The following is a 23,749-nucleotide window of genomic DNA, read 5'->3' on the forward strand; positions in this document are numbered from 1 at the left end:
TGCCTTAAACTTTCACCAATGACACAAGGCAAGAAAACAATGATGCGGCCCTCTCACATACACTAAAACTAAATAGGTGGCTTAGTAGATATACATGATTATAGTGGCTGGAGTGCACGATATATTGTTTGCCACCTACTTTAAGAATTGGCTAATAGTAGACTTGTTATGGGCAAGGTGCTTATAATGTAGATACATTAAAGCCATTATAACAAATTCCTATTTGGACTTGGGTCCTGTTTGACTTTTCAACTTTTCATGGCATGAAAAAGAAGTTGACTTGATTACTTTTTTGAAGTTTTCTTTGTATAGAAGGAAAGTTTATTCATTGTCAAAAATTAATGTATTCCTTTTTCAAAAAAGTAATTAACATTTGTTTGTTAAGAGCCTTGTAGTTTAATTGATTGACATCTTCTGATGTTTTTAGTGGAGACATCTAGGGTTCACATCCTCTTTCCCCTATTATAACAATCAAATTATACTATATAGTACACAACAATTAGTGTACGTAGTACTGTATTACAGTTTCAGCTATCACACAATAGGCTTCCAAGCTATACAAAAATGGGCTCTCTTCCTCCGTGAATTAGATTTTTTTCCTAGGAAATGAAAAATCCAACTACAGATATATGAGGTGCAAATAACAAAGGATAAACATAATATAAAATAAAAAAAAAAATCAAAGTAAACACATTAATCATGTAGTTTTCCTTATAAATTTTTTTATGAAGATTAACTAAACGAATTTCAAGGATCATGGATATATATACTGAAAAATACAATATTCATCCCAGTAATCTAATTATCGCATTTTTTCCACTTGTATCCTAATTAATCATTAACAATTTAACAATGACAATGATAAAACACCGACATGAATATCACCACAATCCAAAAGCAATAAAATAAAGCAAAAATATGACATAAGAATTTTCATGATGAGTGGAAAACTTGTCTAGAACTTTTAAAAGAAAATCCACTTCGGATAACCAATCCCACATGAAGTTTCACTATAAGATAACGATTCTTACTACCAGCCTATACTTACAAAACTTTGCAAACTTAGAATTGATGTGTAGCCAAGCAAATGACCCATTTGTCTCCCACTGCAGATTAGAATCTCCCCCATGAATGAACTCATTTGCACCAATTCAAAACTTCGGTATGATAGTGAACTCACTGACAAAGGTTAAGAACTTCTGTTTCTTTGGATGGAAATCAGTTTAGGTTCACAATGTGAAAAGAATGGGAGAAGTATTTTCTCCATTTAGGCTCAGAGCAAGAAGGCTTCTTAGAATGCTCCTTGTACAACATCCTCTCTTTTGAAAGTCGTTCATCAGAGGGTAAAAGTTTAGGTTAAATCAATTTGTAAAATTGGTAATCTCACTTGAGCAAAGGTTGAGCAAAGTCTCTGCCTAGTTTTTTTTTAAGTGAGTCACGAGCTAGGTCGAGGGAACCATCTAAAACTTGAGATCTTTAGCAATTCCTAATTTTAAAATTGACCTAACTTATTTTGCAATGATTACCTATTTTGGCACATGGAATTTTGCAGCACAACCTAAGTCCTAGCAATCTCCTCCTTTGACAATTCTCTAATAAGATATTACATATAACTCAATAAAAAAAAACGCGACCCTAAAACCAAAATAACTAGGACTATTAATTTTGCAAGATTGACCACCAATCTTGATGCCAAAGATTAGTGTGAAGTCATCAGGTACAGAGTTACCTTGCCTACATTTAAAAAGTGAAAGTTATTGGTGGTTTCCCAGATTAATTCTGCTGGAGCACTAAATTTAATCAAATCCTTACTCATGACGATGATCTTCTTTCATAGTGATAGCATCGAGGAAATATCCAAAACCTGCTGCGCAAATCTTGGCTTCAACTTCTGAACAAGCCCTACACCACCATGAAGAGGAATGGCACAAGGACCCTCGATTCTTGCAAGTCTGGGCTTACTTTGACAAAGATAGAGCGAGTTATGTATGAGATTCCAATATAGTGCACGCTCTATCTCATGCAGATCATGATCATGCAACTGATGCAAGCATGTCATTCCATCAATGACATCACAACAATACATGACTCATGGAGATGGAGTCAATTTGAAATAATTTCAAATCATGCCAAGACTTGTACACATATATCATGCAACCAGCAGGCATATGTTATGCCTCAATCTCAATTGTAAAGTATTGCACTTAATGACACCAACTACATTGCAAGATTTATCATTTGCAAAAGGCTACGTGTCTTCATTAAGTCACATTATCAAAAATTTCATAAGATAAGAAGATGGCTCATGTTAAGGTTTCTATCAAACTTCATGGAATACCGTGTTTCATCAAAGTCATGTGCAAGTAGTGTAACGAGCATTCTTTGTCACCAAAAAGTCCAACATTGCCAAGAATGATCTTTGACTTTAAAATAATATTTTATTTCATGAAAAGTTTTCAGAACAATTCATGTATAAATTCTCAAAGAACAACGATTTTCTATCTTTGTGGCATTTTATCAAGCATGTGAAATGCAACCAAGACTAACAAGATTTTCCAATGCGTTCAACCAAGTAGTGCAACCTAAATCCTCCGTGCAAATTTATCGAAATATAATCAAGACCCATCAAGAACAGGTCACATGCATCAAGAAATCATTGCAGACCTATGAAAACACAAGAAAAACAAGGAGGAACTTCAAGCAACATCATTGCGGAAACCCCATAGGGTAAAAATCTAGAATTTTTCTCAAGAAACAAAGGCAAAAGATAAGAAAATTGACTAAAAGATTTATGACTTTGGGTTCATGGCATTCTTGCAATATCCTATGCTCCTCATTGTTGGTGGAATCACATACTTGTTCACCTTCTTTCTTGATGGATGGAGTGTGGGGTTGAGTTTATGAAGAGGAAAAAATTGTGTTTGACAGTTTGGAAGGAGAGGAGAGGAGAGGGGAGTGGTTTTATTAGCAGTGGGAGATGAAATAATAAGTCATCTAAACAATTGACATACTTTTTTTTTCTTCTTTTGTTCAATTTAAAGAAATATATATTTATAAAGATAAAATTGACAATTCAATTTTTGTTGGTTAAAATGTAAATTGTATCTCAAAGTTTGAATTAAATTCATTTTATCTTTTAACTTTACTTTCGTTCAATTAAGTTATTTAAATTTGAAATTTATTAAATTCAGGCTTCTAATCCAATTTTGTTAAAAATATTGTGATTAAATATGCAATTAACTAATGAAAAAAAAATTTTGAAAAAAAATCTCACATAAAAAATCTATAAAATTCTTCTATTAATTTTATAGATTTTTTTCATGTGAGAAAAATAAATTCTCAATGGAATTTAAAAAAGAAAAAAATGGATGAAATGCTTGAATTGAATGAATTTAAAATTTAGAAAATTTAATTGAACAAAAATAAAATTAGAGGACTTAAATGAATTTTATTCATACTCAGAGGGTTCCACTTATATATATAACCCTCTCCTCCCCTCCAAATTTCCCAATTTGAAGGATTTGGAATTGAAAGATATCTCACCCTCTTTAAATCCCTTCAAAACCTCTTCCCCTTCCCTTCAAAAATCTCTTCCAAAAACATAAAATCAAAACTTTCAATTCAATTTAATCTAGTCATATTTTTCAAAAGACTAGTCAATATGAAATTAGGATTCCTTGTAATCACTTATAAACCCATAATTCATCTAATAAACATCTATAGTGGGATTTGACACACATGCACAATACAAACTCAAATAAACAAATCCAATCAAATTTTTTTTTTTTTTTAAACATGTGTTCTTATGACAAATCATGTGAAAACATTTTCTACCATGGAAGAGAAGCACCCTGATTTCTTTGTGGCCGTTTTAAAGTTTTCCATAATGTATTTGAGTTAATAGACTATGCAGGATGCCGTAAAATTTTCCAAACAGATTAAGAAACAAAGGCCTTGGTCTTAATATGTAAAACTATGAATTTGACAGAACCCTCTTTTTTTTTTTTACGTTAAGATGATAGAACTTTAATTCACGTATAATTTTGAATATATAAAGTGAATGTGGTATTGTACCAAATTAATATGCAAACATACAAAAGAGATTATCATATTTTGATAAGAACAAAATTTTATTAAGACTATTTTTCATATCTTGGATATATACATAAACTTGATTGCCTGCCATGAAAAGGAACAACAAGTAAGTCTTATTTATAGCTATAATACACATAAAAGCTATCCTTATTCCAAAGTGAAATAGCTAGTGCTATTCTTAACTAAACTTAATTTGGAATTTAGGCTGTTTGTTTGGAGAAAAGAGCCCCAAGTTTTTCTCATAATTAGGAGTCTTCAAATTCTCATTAAACATGGCAAACATGTAAGTTTCTATAGGCCCGTTGGGTCCCTTTAGAGTCCCTCCCTTGACATGCCTAATCAAATTTGAGTTGTAAGTGCTTGCATATTCAAAACTTGTGCTGGTCCCCCTTCAGAGGGCCAACCAGTCTCTGGACACAACGATTTTCAAAGACCCCCCATTTGGCCTTCTCTAATGTTGAGTAAAAGGCATCAAAAATGGCATAAAAAATGTTTCGGTATCCATGTTCACCACCTTGCACTTCAACTGAGGGGGTAGTTAAAAAAGCATACTCAAGACGAATGTTTTGAATATTGCCAATGTAGCTAAAGTATGGATACATGTTAACGAGTAATGGGTACTTATGCTTCACTAAGAAGCTTATGATGGGATCAAGAAGTGATCGGTACTTATACGTGAAGGAGCCTATTGATGGAGGATAGGACTCTGCAAGGGCAGCTTGATAATTGGGAGTGGAGACTTTAATATTCTTATATCCAAGGTCAGCATTATAAATTACAGTTTGAATGTTTTCCATGGCTGAGAAAAGAAATTGTGCATATGGATCGTTGGGCTTTATTTCGTTGCCAACTGAAATATGTATCTGAAATTGACATCTCCATAGTTTTGGATTCATGTGTTTGCATAGTCTTGGCTTGAAGTAGTGCTTTGAAGGTCTTCATTGTGGACACCAAGCATGAGCTCAATATTGGTGCCTTTAAGGGCTTGGAAAGCACCATAGTTTTGGCCATAGAGTCACATTCTTCCGATGTTATATTGTTTGTACATATTTATAACTTCTCCTGGGGACAGTAAGTTGTTGCCAAGCATTACATGGCAAATAACTATCTTGACAGCTGATTAAAATAGAACATGTCAAATTTTGTGTCTTGACCATATTTTCATCATATGCTCACAAAGTACATAATAAATCTATGTGAAAAACTGGATACGGAACACATTGATTGCAAAAAGTCAACTCTAGCATTAAAGTCAACGGTCAACCATGCAAAAGTCAACGATCAAAGTCAACTAGAGCCGGTCCATAGAAGTCAGCAGAGATGATGTCAGCAAGATGACATATGTAGGTGACTGGATGCTAACGTAAGTTAGGGCTGACATGGCACTGATAACGTCATAGGTGATGTCAACTTGGAGTAGAAGACATTGTGTCATATGCGCGCTCTCACGCAGATTGCTTGGGCGACGTGTGAGGGTGCGTGAAGACTTCAATGGCTGCAAGACTTCCACAATTGAGTAGATTAGGGCAAGATGATCACAATGGTACTTGCAAAAGCATAATTGGGCTAGATTCATGGCAGCGAAAATAATGGCATTGGTCCTTGTGGTGTGAAACTCCTAAATGATGATAGTTGTACGTCCAGAACCAGAGACAATGACTAAGAGACGTCAGAGATTCAACAGTGAATGGCTGCAGCGGTAGTTGTGATGGCGGAAGTGACTGTGAGTTTGGAGCAACACCAAAGAGAAATAAGACTGATGAGAAAAGGTCAGACCATTAACTCTAATATCATGTTAGAAATGCTGAATGAATTGTATTGTATTGCATAAGTAATAAAATATACATGAGTTCCTTTATTTATATAGGAGGTAAAGTGTGTAGTACAAGTATGTGTGCTATACAAGTAGAATAAGTTGGGCCTACGGCCTACAGCCTTTTACAAGTTAACTGTCATATATACACTTATGATTAAATTTACATGTATAGTTAGACTTTAACCTTATGTTTGGATTGTGGGAGATGGGAGAGTAGAAGAGAGCAAAATGGAAGATGACTATAATACAATAAATTTTTGTATATTCGACACTTTCCTCTCTCCCTCCATCTTTCTCTGTTTCAAACATAGTGTAAAAGTATCATACCCTATAGCATGTTATGAGATCATTTTTACCAAATTTATAATGCAGACTCAGTTTTACCAAATTTATAATTGGAGAGACATTTAATATATATTACCCACGTATTTGTCATTATCATGCTAAACAAATATCAAGATGATTAAAAATTATTTTCTCTATAAGTTTATAAAATATTCAAAATCATGGTTTTATTATGCTTTATAAACAAACTAAAAACATGACTAGAATTGGATATTAAATTTGTTTTTACTAAGGTAACATTTGGCATAAAATGCACAAGAATAGAGTCCATGTTACCAAATTCTTGGTTTTCTAAGATTTTCTCTCACGTCATACATGTTAAATGTTCTAATAATGCTGCATACACAAATGATTTCACAATTTTTTTCTTACAACTTTTGAGGTGATAGGTTATGATTAGTATAATTTCATATAGAAACATAATTGGCATTACTTTATCATATATTAATCATTACCTGTCACTTAAGTTATTGTGAAATTTTTTGTGATCTCCACTTATCGAAATTGTTCAAGCAATACATGGAATATGTATGGTTTATGAGAATTTATAAAGTGATTTTATAGAGGTTTTATTTTGTAAAAAGGTCTAGGGACAACTTTTGCCACAACTCTTGAGTGGTTGACTGTAGTGGTGGAGAAAAGGTGGTGGATTTATTACCATTCATAGTCGACCACACATCAAGTTGTGGCAAATGGTGTGCTTCCAGAAGAATTATTTACTTTGACTAGTTTTGATTTGGGAGCTTAATGTATAACGTGCAAAAGGAGTGAGAGAGAGGGAGAGAGAAAGAGGGACCTATTATGTCTAGGCTAGCCATTCGCATCATAAACATTAGCATTAAGGACATCATTGAAGGGCTGTTCCCAGTTGAATAAGATTTATCCATTGACAAAAACATAGAAGAGAAACATAGACTAAGAGCTTGGATTGAAAGCAATTATGCTTCCAACACTATTTTTATAGAGAGAGATGCTTGTGCTTGAGATTGAGATTTTTGAGTGACTAGCTAGTCAAGCACTCCATGGAAATGGATTGTTTAATAGTTATATGCCACCACAATTTAACCCGTCAAGCACTCCATAGAAATTAAGTAACACAAAATTATCTACAACAACCAAGTTCATCACTTAAAGCTCGTCTAACTGGTTGTTATTTTGGACATTGTCTTTCCTCTTAAAAATGTTAGGCTTCTCTACCTTGCGATTTGAGAATGTTTACATATTGAAATGAACTATCTCATCTTAACCGGTTGCCTTTCTACGAGGTAACAGAAGCTCTAATATTAGTTCTTGTGTGATCGAATTTTAAATTTACAGCATTTACTCTATGGTGATTTTTCATTCTCATCAAGTCAAGAAGCCAAAAAGTTTCTTTTTAGCATATTTATATTTCGAGATCCCTTATACAATAAAAAGAGATTTTACTAATTGAGCTAATTGTTAGAATTCGCTTATCACTAACATTTCAATTTTGAGATTTTCAATTTGCATATGCTATGATAATAACTAACGTACACAAATAGTTCATCTTATGTTATGAAAAATACTTATAACTCTAGCCCCAACCAAAAAGCAAAAAAACACTGGTCAATCCAACAAGCTTTGAAATAATATTTTGCAGATATAAAATACATCAATGAAACATACCTAAACATTACATTAGAGATATTGCACTCATCTTTATTGTCTACGAGGTGATTACTTCTTATTTATTGTGAGTTAGCAAAAACTCTTACTTATTGTAATAATAATTGTTATGCACTATAATAAGTTGCTCTTATTCCTTGATGCACTTAATAAAGCCCTCTTCTTAACTGAAATTGACTTGGAACTTAGGCTGTTTGTTTGGAGAAAAGAGCCCCCAGTATTTCTCAAAGTCTGGAGTCTTGTTGTTCTCATCAAACATGGCAAACAAATAAGTTTCAATAGGCCTTCCGGGCTTCTTTGGTGTCCCTCCCTTCACATGTTGAACCAAATTTGTAATGTAAGTTCTTTCATTATCAAGTGTTGTTGCTGTTTCACCAGCTGAAGGCCAACCACTCTCTGATATAACAATCACCAACGATCCCCCGCCAGCCTTCTCTAAAGCCGAGTAAACAGTATCAAGAATGGCATCGAAAAGGTTGCGATAACTTAGCGGGGGATCATTCACAACAGGTGAAGGAGCTGTGAAAAGAGCATAGTCAAGACGAATGTCTTTGGTGTTACCAATGTAACTAAAATATGGGTACAAGTTAACAAGTAATGGGGACCCATTGTTTACTAAGAAGCGAATGACAGGATCAAGAATTGGCCTATAATCGGCTCTGAATGAGCCTTTAGATGGAGGGAAAGAATCTGATGAAAGGACTCTAGTGTCAATGGCAGTGGAAACTTTGATTTGGTTCAGTCCAGCCCCAGAAATTGCATTTTGAATGTTTTGCATGGCGGGAACAAGGAACTGTGCAAATGAATCTGCAGGCTTTACTTCATTTCCAACTGCAATGTATTTGAATCTGACATTTCCAAAGTTTTTCACATTGTTTTGGACCCAAGCATTTGCATTATTTTGGCTTGAAGCAATCTCTTGAAGTTTGTCATTTGGAAGGCCTAGCATGAGCTCAATATTGGAGCCTCCAAGGGCTCGGAGAGCATCTTGGTTTGGATCATAGAGCCTCATTCTTTGGATGTTGTTTTGTCTATAGAGAGCTACAACTTCTGTTGGTGGCGGTAGGTTGTTACCAAGCATTCCGTAACAAACACCAACTTGGGCACCTGCATTAGATTAGACAAGAAATCAACGGTTTTACATACATAAATATGCTTACGCACTTTATCTCAGTCAGGGACTCAGGACAAGAACGTTATAAATATATTGAAAGTAGAAGATTCATTGGGTTTGAAGGCTGGCATAATATAATAATATATTAAAAGTGAAAGATTCATTGGATAATAATAGCGATGTTAGAAATATTATACATAAGACTTACAAATTGATGCGTTATTATAAAAAATAATAATTCAAATATTCTTTTATTAAGTTGTTAAAATCCACCAATCACATTAATGTGTAAACTTATTGTAATAAAAATATGCACTAGCTTAGCATTTTCTGCAAGATATACCATATGATTAAGTAATCATGGAAATTTTCAATTGTTCAGCTGATTATTGCCACTTGTCACAACCATGAATTGACTATTTTGTCTTCTAACTTCCCAGTTGAATCCACAATGAATAACTAGAATTCAACGGAAAGAAATGAGAAATATATTTTTGAAATTCTTATTCATGAGATTTTGACCTGAATTTTTGTTTACATATTATACGCCTATTTAATGGCTTAAGAAAACTTTTTTTTCAAGTAATATGATTATATTTTGACTAGCAGACCCTTAAAAACACCTAGAATCAAGAAAATAAAATCCTCTGTTCTAAGATAGCAATAATTATATAAAAATTAACAAATGATAAACATTAAACCCCATATGTTGTCCTATATCACTTGGTAAAATATCCTAGTTCTACACATGATTTTATTGGACTCCCCTCTCCCTTCTTTCTCATTCCATTATTTTGAGAGAGGGAGAGACAACACCAAACAAAACAAATGAAAAAAGGTCCCCCCCCCCCCCCCAAAATACACACACACACATAGAGCTAAATACTACTAATGGGGTAGTTCTTAATTAACTTAAATGCTTAGAAGGCTAGTTGTGGCTCATTTAAGAGAAGTAATTTGGTGACTTCCTTTTATTAGGTGCTCACTCTAAAGACAACTATTAGAGTGGCGCTTAATTAAATGCTATTATTACATTCTAGGCTTCTTTTGGTGAGCATGCAACGTGAACGTGCTTCAATTCTAAAAATGACATGACGACCAATACCGATTTGTGGAGATTGGACTAAGGTTGGTTCAATCAAGCTTAGCTCAAAGGAAAATCTATTGCCTAAAGGGCAACATTAATTGATTTAGGAGCCCTTCAACATTGGTGGTTTCTACTTTCTACTCCTATAGTTCCAGGGATAGTACTATATGGTGTATTAAAAAGTGTACATCCTCTCACAACAACATAGAACCCACATGGGGGTGCAAGAGGCCAGGCAGTACACTGTGGGTGTGTGACATTATCACAGCTCCTCAACCTTGGGTTAATTATGACACAAAAGCATTTGATTTGGGCTGTAAAAGACTTTAAAATCATGTATCAATATGAGAGAGAGAGAGAGACCTGTTGTGCTTAGGGTAGCCATTAGCAACCCAAGCACCAGCATTATTGTGGAAATCATGGAAGGGCTTTTATCAGCATGACCGGATTTAGCCATTGAGAAAACTGTATATGGAAGGAATAAGATAGCCAACTATGCCTTATACCATTGTTCAGCTGCCCTTTTATAAAGTGAGAGATATAGATGGATGCTTGTACTATATTTTTTTTTGAGTGACTATATCCACATTCTACATTTTTGTTGGTCAAGCACTCTACGTGAACCAAGTTGTAGACAAACCAACTTGCATCATTCAAGGCACATCTAACTGCTCATTAATTTGTGGAATTTTCTCCCCATGCCTTTGAATTTTCTTCAATTTTTCAATGTCCCACCGTGTTTGGTTTTATTTGAAACAACCAGTCTTATTGGTTGCCTCCTACAGAAATTTATATGTTTATGTGAAGGATGCATAGTTCTTTCCATTTCCAATTCGATGATATTTGAAATTGATTTATTTAATCTATGGTTCAGATTAAATATTATAAATCTAAAGGTATATTTATTATAGTGTGAAAATTGTACACTGTTGAATTCAAGAAATAAAATCTTAACCGTAAGATATACTTTCTCTGTTTACATGAAAGTATATCAAATAAATAGAGATGATCTTGTTCCTACGTTTTACATCAATGCAACATTTAATGGACGGATTGTGTCTTTCATTTCTACAATCAATCATTTTCCAATTTTATTTGTATCATGTGCAAAGTCTGGGTCACTTGTAGTGCTAGCTATTAGATGTAAAAGAACGTTGTTTCTACAAAAACTCATTGTTATCAGGGGAGTACTTCTCCCATAGAAGTGAATAATTGACCATTCGTCAATTGGCACACCTCCGACATTCCTAATAGCAACATTTAGGATCTAGGTTCCCACCCCATCCCCAACTTAATTTAACAGAAGAATAGTAATGCATTGTTAGTAAGTGGGAAAGCAAAGAGAGGGGAAGAACGAATAAGAACCGCATCAAGATAATCGTTTAAATGAGTAGAAAATAAGTGGGAAAGCGAAGAGAGTGGATACTAATTTCCACCAGGTCCACTATAGGCCAACTATAGTACATGAGCTGAAAACCAAATAGTAATTAGATTTAATTAATATGCATTATGAAAAAATTTCGTTGACCTTCCTTGAGGTTATTATTATTATTATTATTATTATTATACTCACATTTACTCTAATTTTGAATAAAACACTCACCTCTCCTAAATTACAAACTATTTATTCTGACCTCCCTAGATAATTGAAATATATTTTTTAAAAATCTTGAAATAATTTTTTTTTTTTAAATCTCAAATTTCCTATTAGAAGGGGTATGCAAGTGGAGGGTAAAATATAAAATATAAGATGTTTAAACTCTTTTTCAGTTATTGAGTGAAAGTTAGTATAAATAGTTGACATTTTTAGAGGAGATGAATATTTATTCTAAACTAGAAGAGAGGTAAATGTTAGAACGAAAAACTTAATAGAAAATCTTTGCAGTTTTTCTTATATAATATTCGAATTTTGAGTATCCAAATTAAATCAATGACCGACCATTTCATACATTACCATCGAACAGATATACATTTTCTACACTGTGTTATCTCAAGTTCTAACTTGTTTTTCTTACCTAAAAAAAAAAAAAAAAAAAAAACACCTCCCATTTTTCTTGCATCGACTAATATTAAAAAAAGTGAGAAATATATACATATTATTTTCATATTATGGTAACATAGTCAAATGATTTTTGCTTTCATTTTTCTTCTTTACCAAACAAATAAATGTCATATTCATTCGCCATTCTTTCACCTTTGCATTCTTCCTATCAAATATCTAAGATAAAATAACAATCTCTTTTTTCTTCTTCATGTTTATATCCTTCCTACTTTTGTGCAGTCCTCCCTATCAAATTATAGGAGAAAACTTTAAAGTAACAGAGCTATATACGATTAATCTTTGATCTTGGCAGGTTTAAATACAAGAAGAATCAGAGAAAAGCATTATTCCATATCCTACAATTTGGTACTTCAAGTTTCTGTCGGTCAGCTAGACGATGAAACGAGTCTTTCTACAAAAGATAATTAAACAATCTCTGTCCCACAAGGTCTTGGCTTGAAAGTCCCTGCTTTTTATATATATTTTTTGAAACTCCAGCTTTTTATATTTAAATGTTAATTAAATTTTTTATATTATTATTAATAATTAAACTATTTTTCTGCTTCTTTTGAAATATAAATTTCATAATTTAGTTTTTAATGTGATAAATGAAAAAGATCTTTTACATTTTACTGTAATCACATCCGGCCTAGCAGCATGTCCAATTTTGCTACAAAGATTAGTACACAAGTAACATGTGTAAAGAGAAAAACTTAGAAAGCTAGTTGATAAAGGAAAAAAAATATTATATATATATGTAAAGGCTTCTATACATGTAACGTGTGTAAAAAAGAGAAAACCTAAATCTAAATAAAAAATATTTGGGAAAGGGAGATGAGATAAGTGAATATACTCATATGCCAACATCAAGACATTTAGTGTCGCAGAGCAAGTGATCATAAATGTGTGTGTGTGTTTCTCAACAAAAAAAAAAAATGATAGATTAGGATAAGCATTGAGTAGATAGCATTAAGTCAATGAGTTTTGGAGGACCTCATACTTAGAAATAAAAAAAAAAAAAAATATAGAGATAAAGTTACTCTTCCATTCACCACCAAGAACAACAAAAGAGAGAAAACTTTGCAATGGTAAAATAAAACATGAAGAAGAAGATCAAAGAGAGAAGGAGAGTAAATAAAAGTCAACTTGAGATGAATGTTGAAAAGAAAGTGGTTAATATACAACCGATTTATGAGCAACTAAAAAAAAAAAAAAAACCTGAAAAGATAATCAAGATGGAGAGCAGCAAGGTAAGCAGAAAAGATGGGTAGATATTCCTTCAAGGATGAAGATAAATATAAAGTTTATTTATTTAATTTTAGAGATTAAGTATTGAACTTTGGATTTCATTAATTAACTTGTCCATGCTCCATAAAACTAGTATTAATTTTAATTTTGAATTTGAATTTGTTAGACTCTTCAACTTCTGCTCTTGGGAGGGTAAAAATTTGTACAATCTTAACTACGGTAGATAGAATTCAAATTTAAGATAATTCACAACATTCAATGAGGAAATTAAAGTTTTTGTGGAATTTTTTTTTTTATTCCTAGGTTTTTTTTATTTTAAATAATACTTAATTTTTATTGATTAAATTTTTTGTGACAAAATTTTTTTTTCCCTAAGTGAAAAGGCCTTAATAGAGGGGACCTTCTTCCATTTGGGAGCTTAGGCAATTGCCTCAGTCTCCTTTGAGCCAACCTTGGCATTATTATACTTTTTATAAGAACATGAGTTGAATAGTTGTGATGAACACACCTCCCTCTCTTCCTTGAGCTATGGGATGTATATAAGTTTATTTATTTATTACTATTATTTTTTAAGGGTTGGTGTCCACTTCCCCTCCAGTTGATTAAAAGGAAGGATTTGTAAGGTGCTTGTCCCAAGGTTGTATGGTGGATTTAATGTAGAAGGAGTGGTGTTAGGTTAGAGCATTAAATGTCAATTTGACGGGTAGACTTTTCTCCGACGCTTATATCAAGTTCGATGGGAGTTCTGGGTACCCGGCTCTTAAAGTCCTTAATTGTATAATGGTTAAAATTTAATTTAGTTCCTTGACTTTTTCAATTGTACAATTAGTTATATAATGGTTAAAATTTAATTTAGTTCCTTAACTTTTACTTCAATTGTACAATTAGTTATATAATGGTTAAAATATAATTTATTTCCTTAAATATTGCTTCAATTATTAAATTACTATCTAAGGTTTAATTTTTGTCAATTTAGTCCCTAAGTTTGTTGTTTCGTTGATTTCATTAACTTAATTTGGTGGCTGCAGAGGATCATTGCAAAGTTTGTGAGGAAAATTGGGGATGAGTTGTCCAATGCTGCCACACAAACTCTTCCCTATGGTGGTATTTGGCAAGTGGGATTGGAGAAATCTAACAAAGAATATTTTGGTTTTTTGATGGTTAGCAACTTAGTAGGATTTTGTTGAATACAATTCTATTTGTTGTGAGTACGTATTAGTCTTCATATATGAAGGAAATTCAAATTTCCATGTTCTTGTATTTGATTAGACTGCCACTGAAATTCAATATCCAGTGATCAAGAATTGTAAATTGAAAATGAGTCAATATGATCATTTTGTCCAAATTTGTAATTAGCAGATGATATCATTTAAACTTTTTTTTTAAATTAAAAATCTAGTTGAAAGCATTTATGAGATTCGTCATTTAATAGATCTTATTTTTTGATAAGTATTACTTAAAAAAATTATATTTAAAAAACTTAATTTACTAACAGATTTGTATAGATCATAGGACTGGGTTCTATTGACTCATTTTGACAAAGTATGGGAATAAAATTGGCAAAAATTAAACTAGAAGGGCTCATTTGTCATTTGACAATTGAAGTAAAAATCAATAGACTAAATTTTAGTCATTTTGTAACAATAAAAATATCTTCTTCCTTTTTTTTTCGGTAAAAAAATGCATTGAAACAAATATACACTTCTAAAAATTTGAATAAAATCATGGAAAAGTAGAAGTGAAATGACCATAAAGGGTGTGAAAATTATTTGATGCATCATTGCACTAGGTTTGCTTATTTTCTTAAAGGTGAGTCAAAAATTAACTTTAAACAATAATATAAGTTGTTATTTGATGAAAATTTTTTGTCTCACCTTTAAGCAAATTAATTGGAGTAGTGCATTTGACTAGCTTATTTGTGGTCAATTTATTTTCTTAAAATGTGAGATAAAAAACGACTTTATGTAACAAGTTACTTTATTTCTTATTTAAAAATTTTTGTCACACATTTAAGCAAATAAACTAATTGTAGATAGTTTCTCAAAAAAAAAAAAAAAAAAACTAATTGTAGATAAGCTGATCAAATGCACGCAGAATCCTACACCGTTGATTTGAATTCTAAATATTTCTGTTAAAAACACCAAAAGATGCTAACCAGTTGAATTACAAACTCTTGGCCCTAAGTTAAAAATCTTGTAAAATACAATGGTTAATATTTCCACGAAGCATTTCAATGTGCACAAACTATTAAAAAATAAAGACAGTGAATATGTGCTAAAGAATTGAAGGAGGTGGCTAAGGAGTGGAGACCAACCCACATGAGACTAGACTCTAGACCTGCCAAATTTTTCTCATTGACATTTCAAAACAAATGATGCTAATACTGACAAGTGACAATCACCAAAGAGAATGCTAGTGAAACAAAATATCAGAAAAAGAGGTCCTTATCTTATCTGTAAAGCAAAATGCCAATTCCTAGCTTCCAGAAATGAACAAAGGTGTGATTTAAAGAGCATTTGGAAGTTAGTAATCCTTAATGTACTGTAATGTGAAAAATCGAGATTCCAATGGTTGTTTGTGTCCAAACAACATGACCTCTTTCCTTAGAGGCGTGCGATATAGCTGATTTTATCAAGATTTGTAGACCATGACTTAGAAACTTCTGGCTGCTGGACTCGGCGTGCTCAATAGGTCAATAGGTGACAACCGCAAATTCATGCGGTCACTAGGGGAAGGGAGCCACCTCAAAAATTGATGGGACTAATTCAGTTATCATATTCTAGCCTCTTCCTAAATATGAACGTGTATATTCAAAGAAATCCTGGGCAAAATTTAATTACAAACTTAGTTGTATTCAATAATTACAACTCTTATTATAAAAATTAACATGACTACAAATTTTGAATATCTGACCATAGGATTACATGATATTTATGTTCTTAACATGCATGTCAATTTCTGTATTAATTGGATGTTATTTACTATTCCATTTATAAACTTATTTTTTATGCATAATTTTAGACTATAAAAATTTGAAATTTAAACATTTGATTGATGAGTTAATTATTGATCTTTGTTCTTTTATAAATTTTATAAATATGGAAGATATAAAAAGAAAATGTAATTCAATAGTAGATTTGTCAAAATTTATATCCAATAAAAATATATTGAATAGAGTTGTAATTATTGGCAACTTTGTTCTTTTCTTATTTTGTGATAATGGGAGGGAAAAAGAGAGAGGAAAGATATGATAGTTTATGTGGTTTGGCCATGTGGACTACATCCATTGGACAAGTGCTCAAACCACTAGATTTTCTTATTTACTTTTCTTGATAATATTTTACAATGAAATCTATATTTGCATATTTGTAATGGAGATTATGTACAAAATTCAATGATATAATTCAAATTTAAATTGTATATTGAGTGCTTCAAAACCACAATTTTTTTAACAATCAATTTCCTGATTTATTGTTTCTCAAAAAAAAAAAATTTCCTGATTTATTAGCTAAGCCCACAAATTTTTCTTGACTTTTTTTTTTTTTTTTTTTTTTTGAGAATCCATTATCATCTTGACTTGGTCTTCAATAACATTGAAAGTAAATTGTACTTTTCTAATATACTTATATATTCTAACATCCCCTAAGACTCAAGTTGAGGTGTTACCAAAACTTGTTATTGAAAGTAAATTATTATTTTCTAATATACTTATATATTCTCACATCCCCTAAGACTTAACTTGAGGTTTCACCAAAACTTGAGATTGGAAGGAAAGTTTTCAATTTACAAAAATCCTTAATGTTCATTGTTTACTTGTATTGTTTTGGAGTGTTAATTAGGGACATCAATTTTCAATCCTAGGCAAGGCGCAAGTCTTCACTTATACATAAGATCTACTAAGTAAACACTAGATTCGAGACTCAATACACAACCAAACATAACACAAGACACACATACAATCCAATTCAATTCAATCCAATCAATTTGACTCCACACAATTTAAAGAATCGTTATATTCCCCACTTAAATTTCTAACACCCTCGTTAAAGTCCCTGTTGTGCTGCAATACCCTTGAGCCACATGATGTACTAGGTTTGTTTTGATTCTATTTGTAATGATATGAAGAAAAGGTAGCATATTTGTGTCTATACCCCAAAAGGACTCGTCAAGTTACATTTTTGGGGCTCGTCGTAATCACTTAGAGCATTAGCATTAGCATGTGTAAAATCTTGAAAAATAGAAAAAGTTGCTCATTTTACACATTTTGAGCAAATAAAACACCCACATTAGTGGGTGTAAAATTGTGCATTTATGCATAATTGCTACAGTAACCGTTTATATATGCACGGTTACTGTAACTGTGCATATCATTATTTTATTTTTTTTCTCTCACCTCTCTTCTTTCTCCATCTAACTTTTCTCTCTCCCTCTCCCTCTCCCTCTTCCTCTGAATCGGACAAAACTGATCAACCACCGACCATTGTGCAACCACCACCGCAACAGCACCACCCACCGTCGCAACCTAGCAACACCCACCATCACCATCACAACCAATCACAACACCTTATAATCTAACACAAAATTGACTCAAAAATCAACAGAAAATTAAACTAAAATCAACAAAGAAATCAACCCAAAATAAACAAAAACACAAACCAAATTCAAAGGAAACCCAGAAAACCCACTTTGCCTCAACCCAGAAAACCCGTTTCACCTCGACCCAACTTCATCTCAACCCATTTCCCCTCAACCCAAAAAACCCATGTTCGGGTCATGGGTGAGATCAAGTGAGCTATCAACTCAAAAAACTAGTGATTCTGTCTTGTTGCCGATCAGATTGCAAGAGAGAAACGTTGGGGTTTTGGCTGAGTCAGATTGAGAAAAAAAAAAAGAAGGTAAAGAGTAGTGGTGGGTTGAGGGTGGTTCAAATTGAGAGAGAGGATGGCGATGAATGGAGCGAACGGAGAAAACAATGAGAGTGTAAAATACAGAGGACAGAGAAAACAATGAGAGTGTAAAAGAAAACATGTATTCTTTTATGGGTTGAGGGAAGGGGAGAATACAGAGGACAAAGAAACCAAGACAAGCCGATGAGAGAGAATCGGAGAAATTAAAGGTAAAAATAAAAATAAAAAATGATTATTTAATTAAAATAGAGTGTAAAATAGACAGACTGATGTGGTTGTTTTGTAAAAATAATTGTGTAAAATAGAAAAAGTAAGTTCTTAGTGTAAAATAGACAGAAAAATTTAGACTAACTGATGTGAATGCTCTAAGCTCAAGATCTACCTAGTAAATATCCAATGTGGGACTTAGCTCAAGCTATCCATAGGTTAGTTGGAGCGGTCAACTTGGCAACCAAGCTGGTCTTAATGGTTTTGGGATCACGCAAATTGTTACCAACCTCAGGCATATGGATCATCAACTCCCACAACTTGAGAGTTACAATCACCAAATCGATTAAAATCAAGTGAGATTTGGTGGCATTGACACATAGTGATGTAGCTATCATATCCAGTGGACTCACAAGTTTGGGTAGAGATCTCATCAAATTTGCAAACCATGTTGGCACACGATGAAGAACAAAAACTCTTGGTGAAGGGAGAAGGAGGAGTTATCATATTGGTCAGAGTCAGATTTCAAATCATGAAACCTATCACTCAACCTGAGATCGTCAGGTTTTCTTGGTACACACCCACCATTGACCGATCCAATGATTAAACCTGATGGCCTTTGGTTCGGATTCCTCTCGATCAGAAGCTTTTGTTAGGTTTGGGTCAGGGTTGGACAACCTTAAACTCAACACATACCCACACATCTCACTTATACAAAAATAAACACAATTAATATAAAAAAAAAAAAAAGATTTATCGAACTTTTACCTTTTGCTAATTTAAAATTGGATGTCTAACTACAGATAAAGCTTTGCAAGTTCTCAGAGATCATAAATTCTCATTTCTGTTAGAAGAATTTTGAACTTCTCATGTTCCTTTATACAATACGACCATGTTTGAACAATAAATTTAGGATCAAAATAAAAATTCACAAAAATTTTTACACTACTTCCAAATTTATCTATCAACTCACATAAAAGGGTTATCAAAAGAATTTTTTTTGTGACTTTAGAACGGCTCATGTTGAAATCTTTGTAATCTTGAATTATTATTTATGGCTAGCTATTCTTGCCGCATACTAGCAAAATGTATTTTCTACAAATGGAACATATTTATGATGAAAGAACTACACTCATACGTTGCTTTGGTATACTTTATTTCAATTAGTTTAAAAAACTAGTTAAATAAAAAAAATTGTATTTATTAAAATTAAAAATAAAAAGTTGTGCAAAAACAAATTTAATTTTACGAAAAAAGAAAAAGAAAGCAAAACCATTAAACCATGCTGTTAGGACAAAAAAATAAATATATTCACATGTGTGAGCATGTGAGTCAAATTGTCCACCAAAGTGTGACTTGAGAGGGCTGGATCTTATTTTACATGGCCCAAATAAGCAAACTTGCAAGGCCCATTATAAAAGAAAATAACACAGTACACTTTTTGGAGGTCCACGTAACTGAAGGCTTTTGTAAAAGTGAGCATGTGAGTTAGTTATCCACTAAGTCAGAATACAATAGAAGTTACCAAAATATAAGGAGGGAGCAGTAACTGTTTTTGTCTACTATAAATAAAGATTAAAAATATTATTAGAGGGGCACAACAAAAAATCTGACAAACTAGATTCACATACCTAGTCAACGGAAGGATAACTTCATGTTTGTAAGTGCGTTTGCTTCACATGAATTATCTAAGGATAGTTTTGTTATTTAACTTAGGAGTTTGTGTGATTTGAACCTTTCTTATTTGTATGAACTTGAATTGTGAAATAAAATATCTACATATTGTGATCACATTGCTTGTTCCCTTGTTTTTCTTAGTTGAATATTTTGTACTTTTAAAGTCCTATTAATTTAGGCAGTGGCAGAGCCCATCATTTTGGTGTGAAGTTTTGTCTTCCAAGTACTTATTTTTCAAGATAGTTTGTATTCTCACAAACACATGCTATGTGAAATTGTGAATGTGACTAAGAATTCATCAACATGAGTCATGCTCTCTCCCACGAATAGAAAAACTATTTTGGCTTTTTATTTTTGTTATTGTATATTGTGTCGAAAGAAACAATCTATTATTTTAAAGAAATTTGCTTCTTAATTGAAATCATGGAAAATGTCTTTTTAAGTATGATAATCCCACACAAAAAAATAAATAGATAAAGAGAAGTGCCTCACGACCGAATGGAAATTCCTTCGTAAGTTCTTGATAGTACTCTCCTTCCTAAGGTAAGTTACTAAAGTTCCATCGTTGGGTGAGTTATAAGTTTGCCTAAGGTAGTCTCTCCAAAGCATAATATTTTGTTTATTAGCTGCACAATGTTCGAGTCGATAGAAACGTTAAGCACACAGTATCTCCATCTTTTAGGTCATAGAATATGATTATTTTTTGTTAAATTTCAGCAAGAAATGTTTTTTGTCGTTGTGGACAATTACATGTAGGGGAAAGTGTGACCATCAATGTTGTGTTGTGCAATAATGTACAAATATAAGACAAAATATGTGTGTGAATATTGAAACCTATCTATTATAGGAAATTCACTTCCTAGATGATCTCTTTGTACTTTGTAGTCAGGAAATAATATAGAGTAATATACTAATATTTAGTCCAAGATTATTTGCCTTCTTTATTTATGATCATAATAAAAAGGAAGAACAAGAAGCTTTCTTATTCCATGCATAAAGTGCTCATGATATGCACTCTTTAGTTGAAATTAACTTGGAACTTAGGCTGCTTGTTTCGTAGAGAAAGCCCCCAGTGTTTCTCAAACTCTGGATTTTTCTGATTCTCATCAAACATGGCAAACACATAAGTTTCTGTAGGCCTTCCAGGCTTCTTTGGAGTTCCTCCCTTCACATGTTGAATCAAATTGTTGATGTAAGTTCTTTCATTATCAAGTGTTGTCGCTGTCCCTCCAGCTGAAGGCCAACCAGTCTCCGATATAACAATCACCAAAGACCCCCCACCGGCCCTCTCTAAAGCCGTGTAAACAGCATCGAGAATGGCATTGAAAAGGTTGCGATAACTGACTGGGGGATCACTCACTACAGTTGAAGGATCAGTGAAAAGATCATAGTCAAGGCGGATGCTATTGAGGTTATCCTTGTAACTAATATAAGGGTACAAGTTAACAAGTAATGGGGACTTGTTGTTCACTAAGAAGCTGATGATAGGATCAAGAAATGGTCGAAATTCGGGCTTGAGGGAGCCATTTGATGGAGGGTAGGATACTTTTAGGATTCCGGTGTCAACGGCAGTGGAAACTTTGATTTGGTTGCCAAGGCCAGCAGTGGAAATTGCATTTTGTATGTTTCTCAAGGCAGGGACAACAAACCTTGCATTTGGACCTAAGGGGTCTACTTCATTTCCAACTGCAATGTTTTTGAATTTGACATTGCCATAGTTTTTCACATGGTTTTGGATCCATGTGTTTGCATTGGCTTGGTTGGAAGCAATGTTTCCAAGCTGGCCATTGGGGACACCAAGGATGAGCTCAATATTGGCGCCTATGAGGGCTTGTAGAGCAGCTTGGTTTGGACCATAGAGTCTCATTCTTCGGATGTTATATTGGTTGTAAAGCGCTACCACTTCTCGTTGTGGTGGTAGGTTGCCAAGCATTCCATAACAAACACCTATTTGGGCACCTACAGTACATCATACAAGAAGTCAGTAATTGTACACATGTTCTTTCTGAACAAATCTTTTTGAGTAGGGATGACCATACCCATTGGATAATGGATATCCAACCCTACCCGATCCAAATATTCCGGGTAATACCCGGTTCTTCATGGATAAAGCTTAACCAGGTAGGGCATGGATATTACCCGAATTGTTTGGGTAGGGTATGGATATTATCCAAACCCGACTTGTACTAAAAAAAACCTAAACCTCTCTCACCGTCACTCACACTCTCTCTCTCTGGCATTAAGATTAGCTTTGGCGGAGCAGAGAGAGTATGAGATTTTGATACATTCATGAGTGAGTGGGTATAACAGAATGCAAAAGATTAAGAGAGAGATAGAAACTCACTTGCTACCAATAAAATGACGACGTGCTATGGAATTCCCTTTCTCCTAACCTGGAGCCAAGCTTTTTCTTTTAACCGGCGTCGTTTCTTATACACTTCTCCACACTCGCTCTCCTCTTCTTTATCTTCAATACCTTGGACACCGCTCTAACTTCAGCTCTTTATTTGTCCCTCACTCACCACAGGAAAGAAATTTTTATTGTTTATTTTTTTAAAATCACCGAGATTCAATATAAAAACAATTTTTTCTTGGATTTTTTTTAATTTTTAATTTTTTATACACACAACAAGAATGGAGATGTCTTTGGGATACAAACTAGCATATAATTTTTTTTTATTGATTAGTTTTTTCTTTTTAAAGATTGGTTAGTTTTTACGTTAAAACGTTTTGAATTAAAAAAAAAATTAAATGGGTTTTGGGTTTCTGGTAGGGTATGGATATCCATGGATAATATATTCGGGTAAGATTCGGATATGGATACTAATGGGTATTGATATTCGGGTATCCATGGGCAAACTATTGGGTAGGGTATGGGTATACCCGATCCATACCCTACCCATGGCCATCCCTATTTTTGAGGATGTTGTATTAATTAAACTACTAAGTTACCCGTGCGATGCATGGATAGTTTTGTAATATTTTATGTAAGACGGTTTTAGATAATATTGTATATATATTATAAAGAAAAAGTAAACTAAATCAAAGTAAAATAATATATACATTTTGAGATATTAAAAATTAGTTTAGTAGCTTCACTGTATATTTGTAGCCTTCTTAAGGTAAGATTATTATAATTTTTTTAAATCATAAAACAAAAATAAATGCAAAAAAGTAATGAAACTATGAAAATCAACTAATTTGTGTTGTGTTCTCATAAAAGTACGTCCAACTCTCTGACTGTCTTCCACTTATCGATAGTGCGACATTAAGATATGGTGTGGGCAAGTGTGCATGTATGTGTCTTATAGATAATTTAAAATTAACCATGGTATAATATGACTTTACATTCCACACCAAATATTCTCTCTACTTATATACCCAAAGCAAAAACTATCCAATCAAATTACCTAAACCTAAATTATATTTAAGGCCCTAATTAAAAAAAAAAAAAATTTACTCGTAGGGGTTTTGGTGTCTTGATGGTGGTGAGAGGCTAGTATAATGGAGGTGATGATCCTTCAGAATTCTTTTTCTCTCTCTTTCAAATGTTTTGTTAGTCTCA

The 23,749-nt window shown here is 33.0% G+C and overlaps 2 protein-coding genes and 1 pseudogene across 2 annotated transcripts; all 3 read right to left on the bottom strand.

The window, feature by feature from the left end:
- Positions 1 to 4,273: 4,273 nt before the first annotated feature.
- Positions 4,274 to 7,143, bottom strand: LOC142610059 (glucan endo-1,3-beta-glucosidase, basic isoform-like; annotated as a pseudogene).
- A 715-nt stretch (positions 7,144 to 7,858) lies between these two features.
- Positions 7,859 to 10,623, bottom strand: LOC142609564 (glucan endo-1,3-beta-glucosidase, basic isoform-like). The gene is made up of 2 exons (XM_075781181.1): positions 10,468 to 10,623; positions 7,859 to 9,010 (listed from the first exon to the last, which is right to left on the bottom strand). The coding sequence occupies exons 1-2, from the start codon at positions 10,559 to 10,561 to the stop codon at positions 8,067 to 8,069; spliced, it is 1,038 nt and encodes a 345-aa protein (XP_075637296.1). The 5' UTR covers positions 10,562 to 10,623; the 3' UTR covers positions 7,859 to 8,066.
- A 10,472-nt stretch (positions 10,624 to 21,095) lies between these two features.
- LOC142611170 (glucan endo-1,3-beta-glucosidase, basic isoform-like) lies at positions 21,096 to 22,139 on the bottom strand. The gene has a single exon (XM_075783218.1). It carries the CDS (start codon positions 22,115 to 22,117, stop codon positions 21,203 to 21,205), a length of 915 nt encoding a protein of 304 aa, XP_075639333.1. The 5' UTR covers positions 22,118 to 22,139; the 3' UTR covers positions 21,096 to 21,202.
- Between the last annotated feature and the right edge of the window lie 1,610 nt (positions 22,140 to 23,749).

This window comes from Castanea sativa, chromosome 9 (assembly GCF_040712315.1).
Source record: "Castanea sativa cultivar Marrone di Chiusa Pesio chromosome 9, ASM4071231v1".
NCBI classification, from domain to species: Eukaryota; Viridiplantae; Streptophyta; class Magnoliopsida; order Fagales; family Fagaceae; genus Castanea; species Castanea sativa.

Bases quoted from the DNA above. Each gene is read 5' to 3' on its own strand.
- LOC142609564 (XM_075781181.1), bottom strand. From the start codon at position 10,561: ATGGCTAAATCCGGTCATGCTGATAAAAGCCCTTCCATGATTTCCACA. The intron at 9,011-10,467 runs GTCTCTCTCTCT...AATCTAATGCAG, and splicing joins GGCTACCCTAAGCACAACAG to GTGCCCAAGTTGGTGTTTGT.
- LOC142611170 (XM_075783218.1), bottom strand. From the start codon at position 22,117: ATGCTTGGCAACCTACCACCACAACGAGAAGTGGTAGCGCTTTACAAC.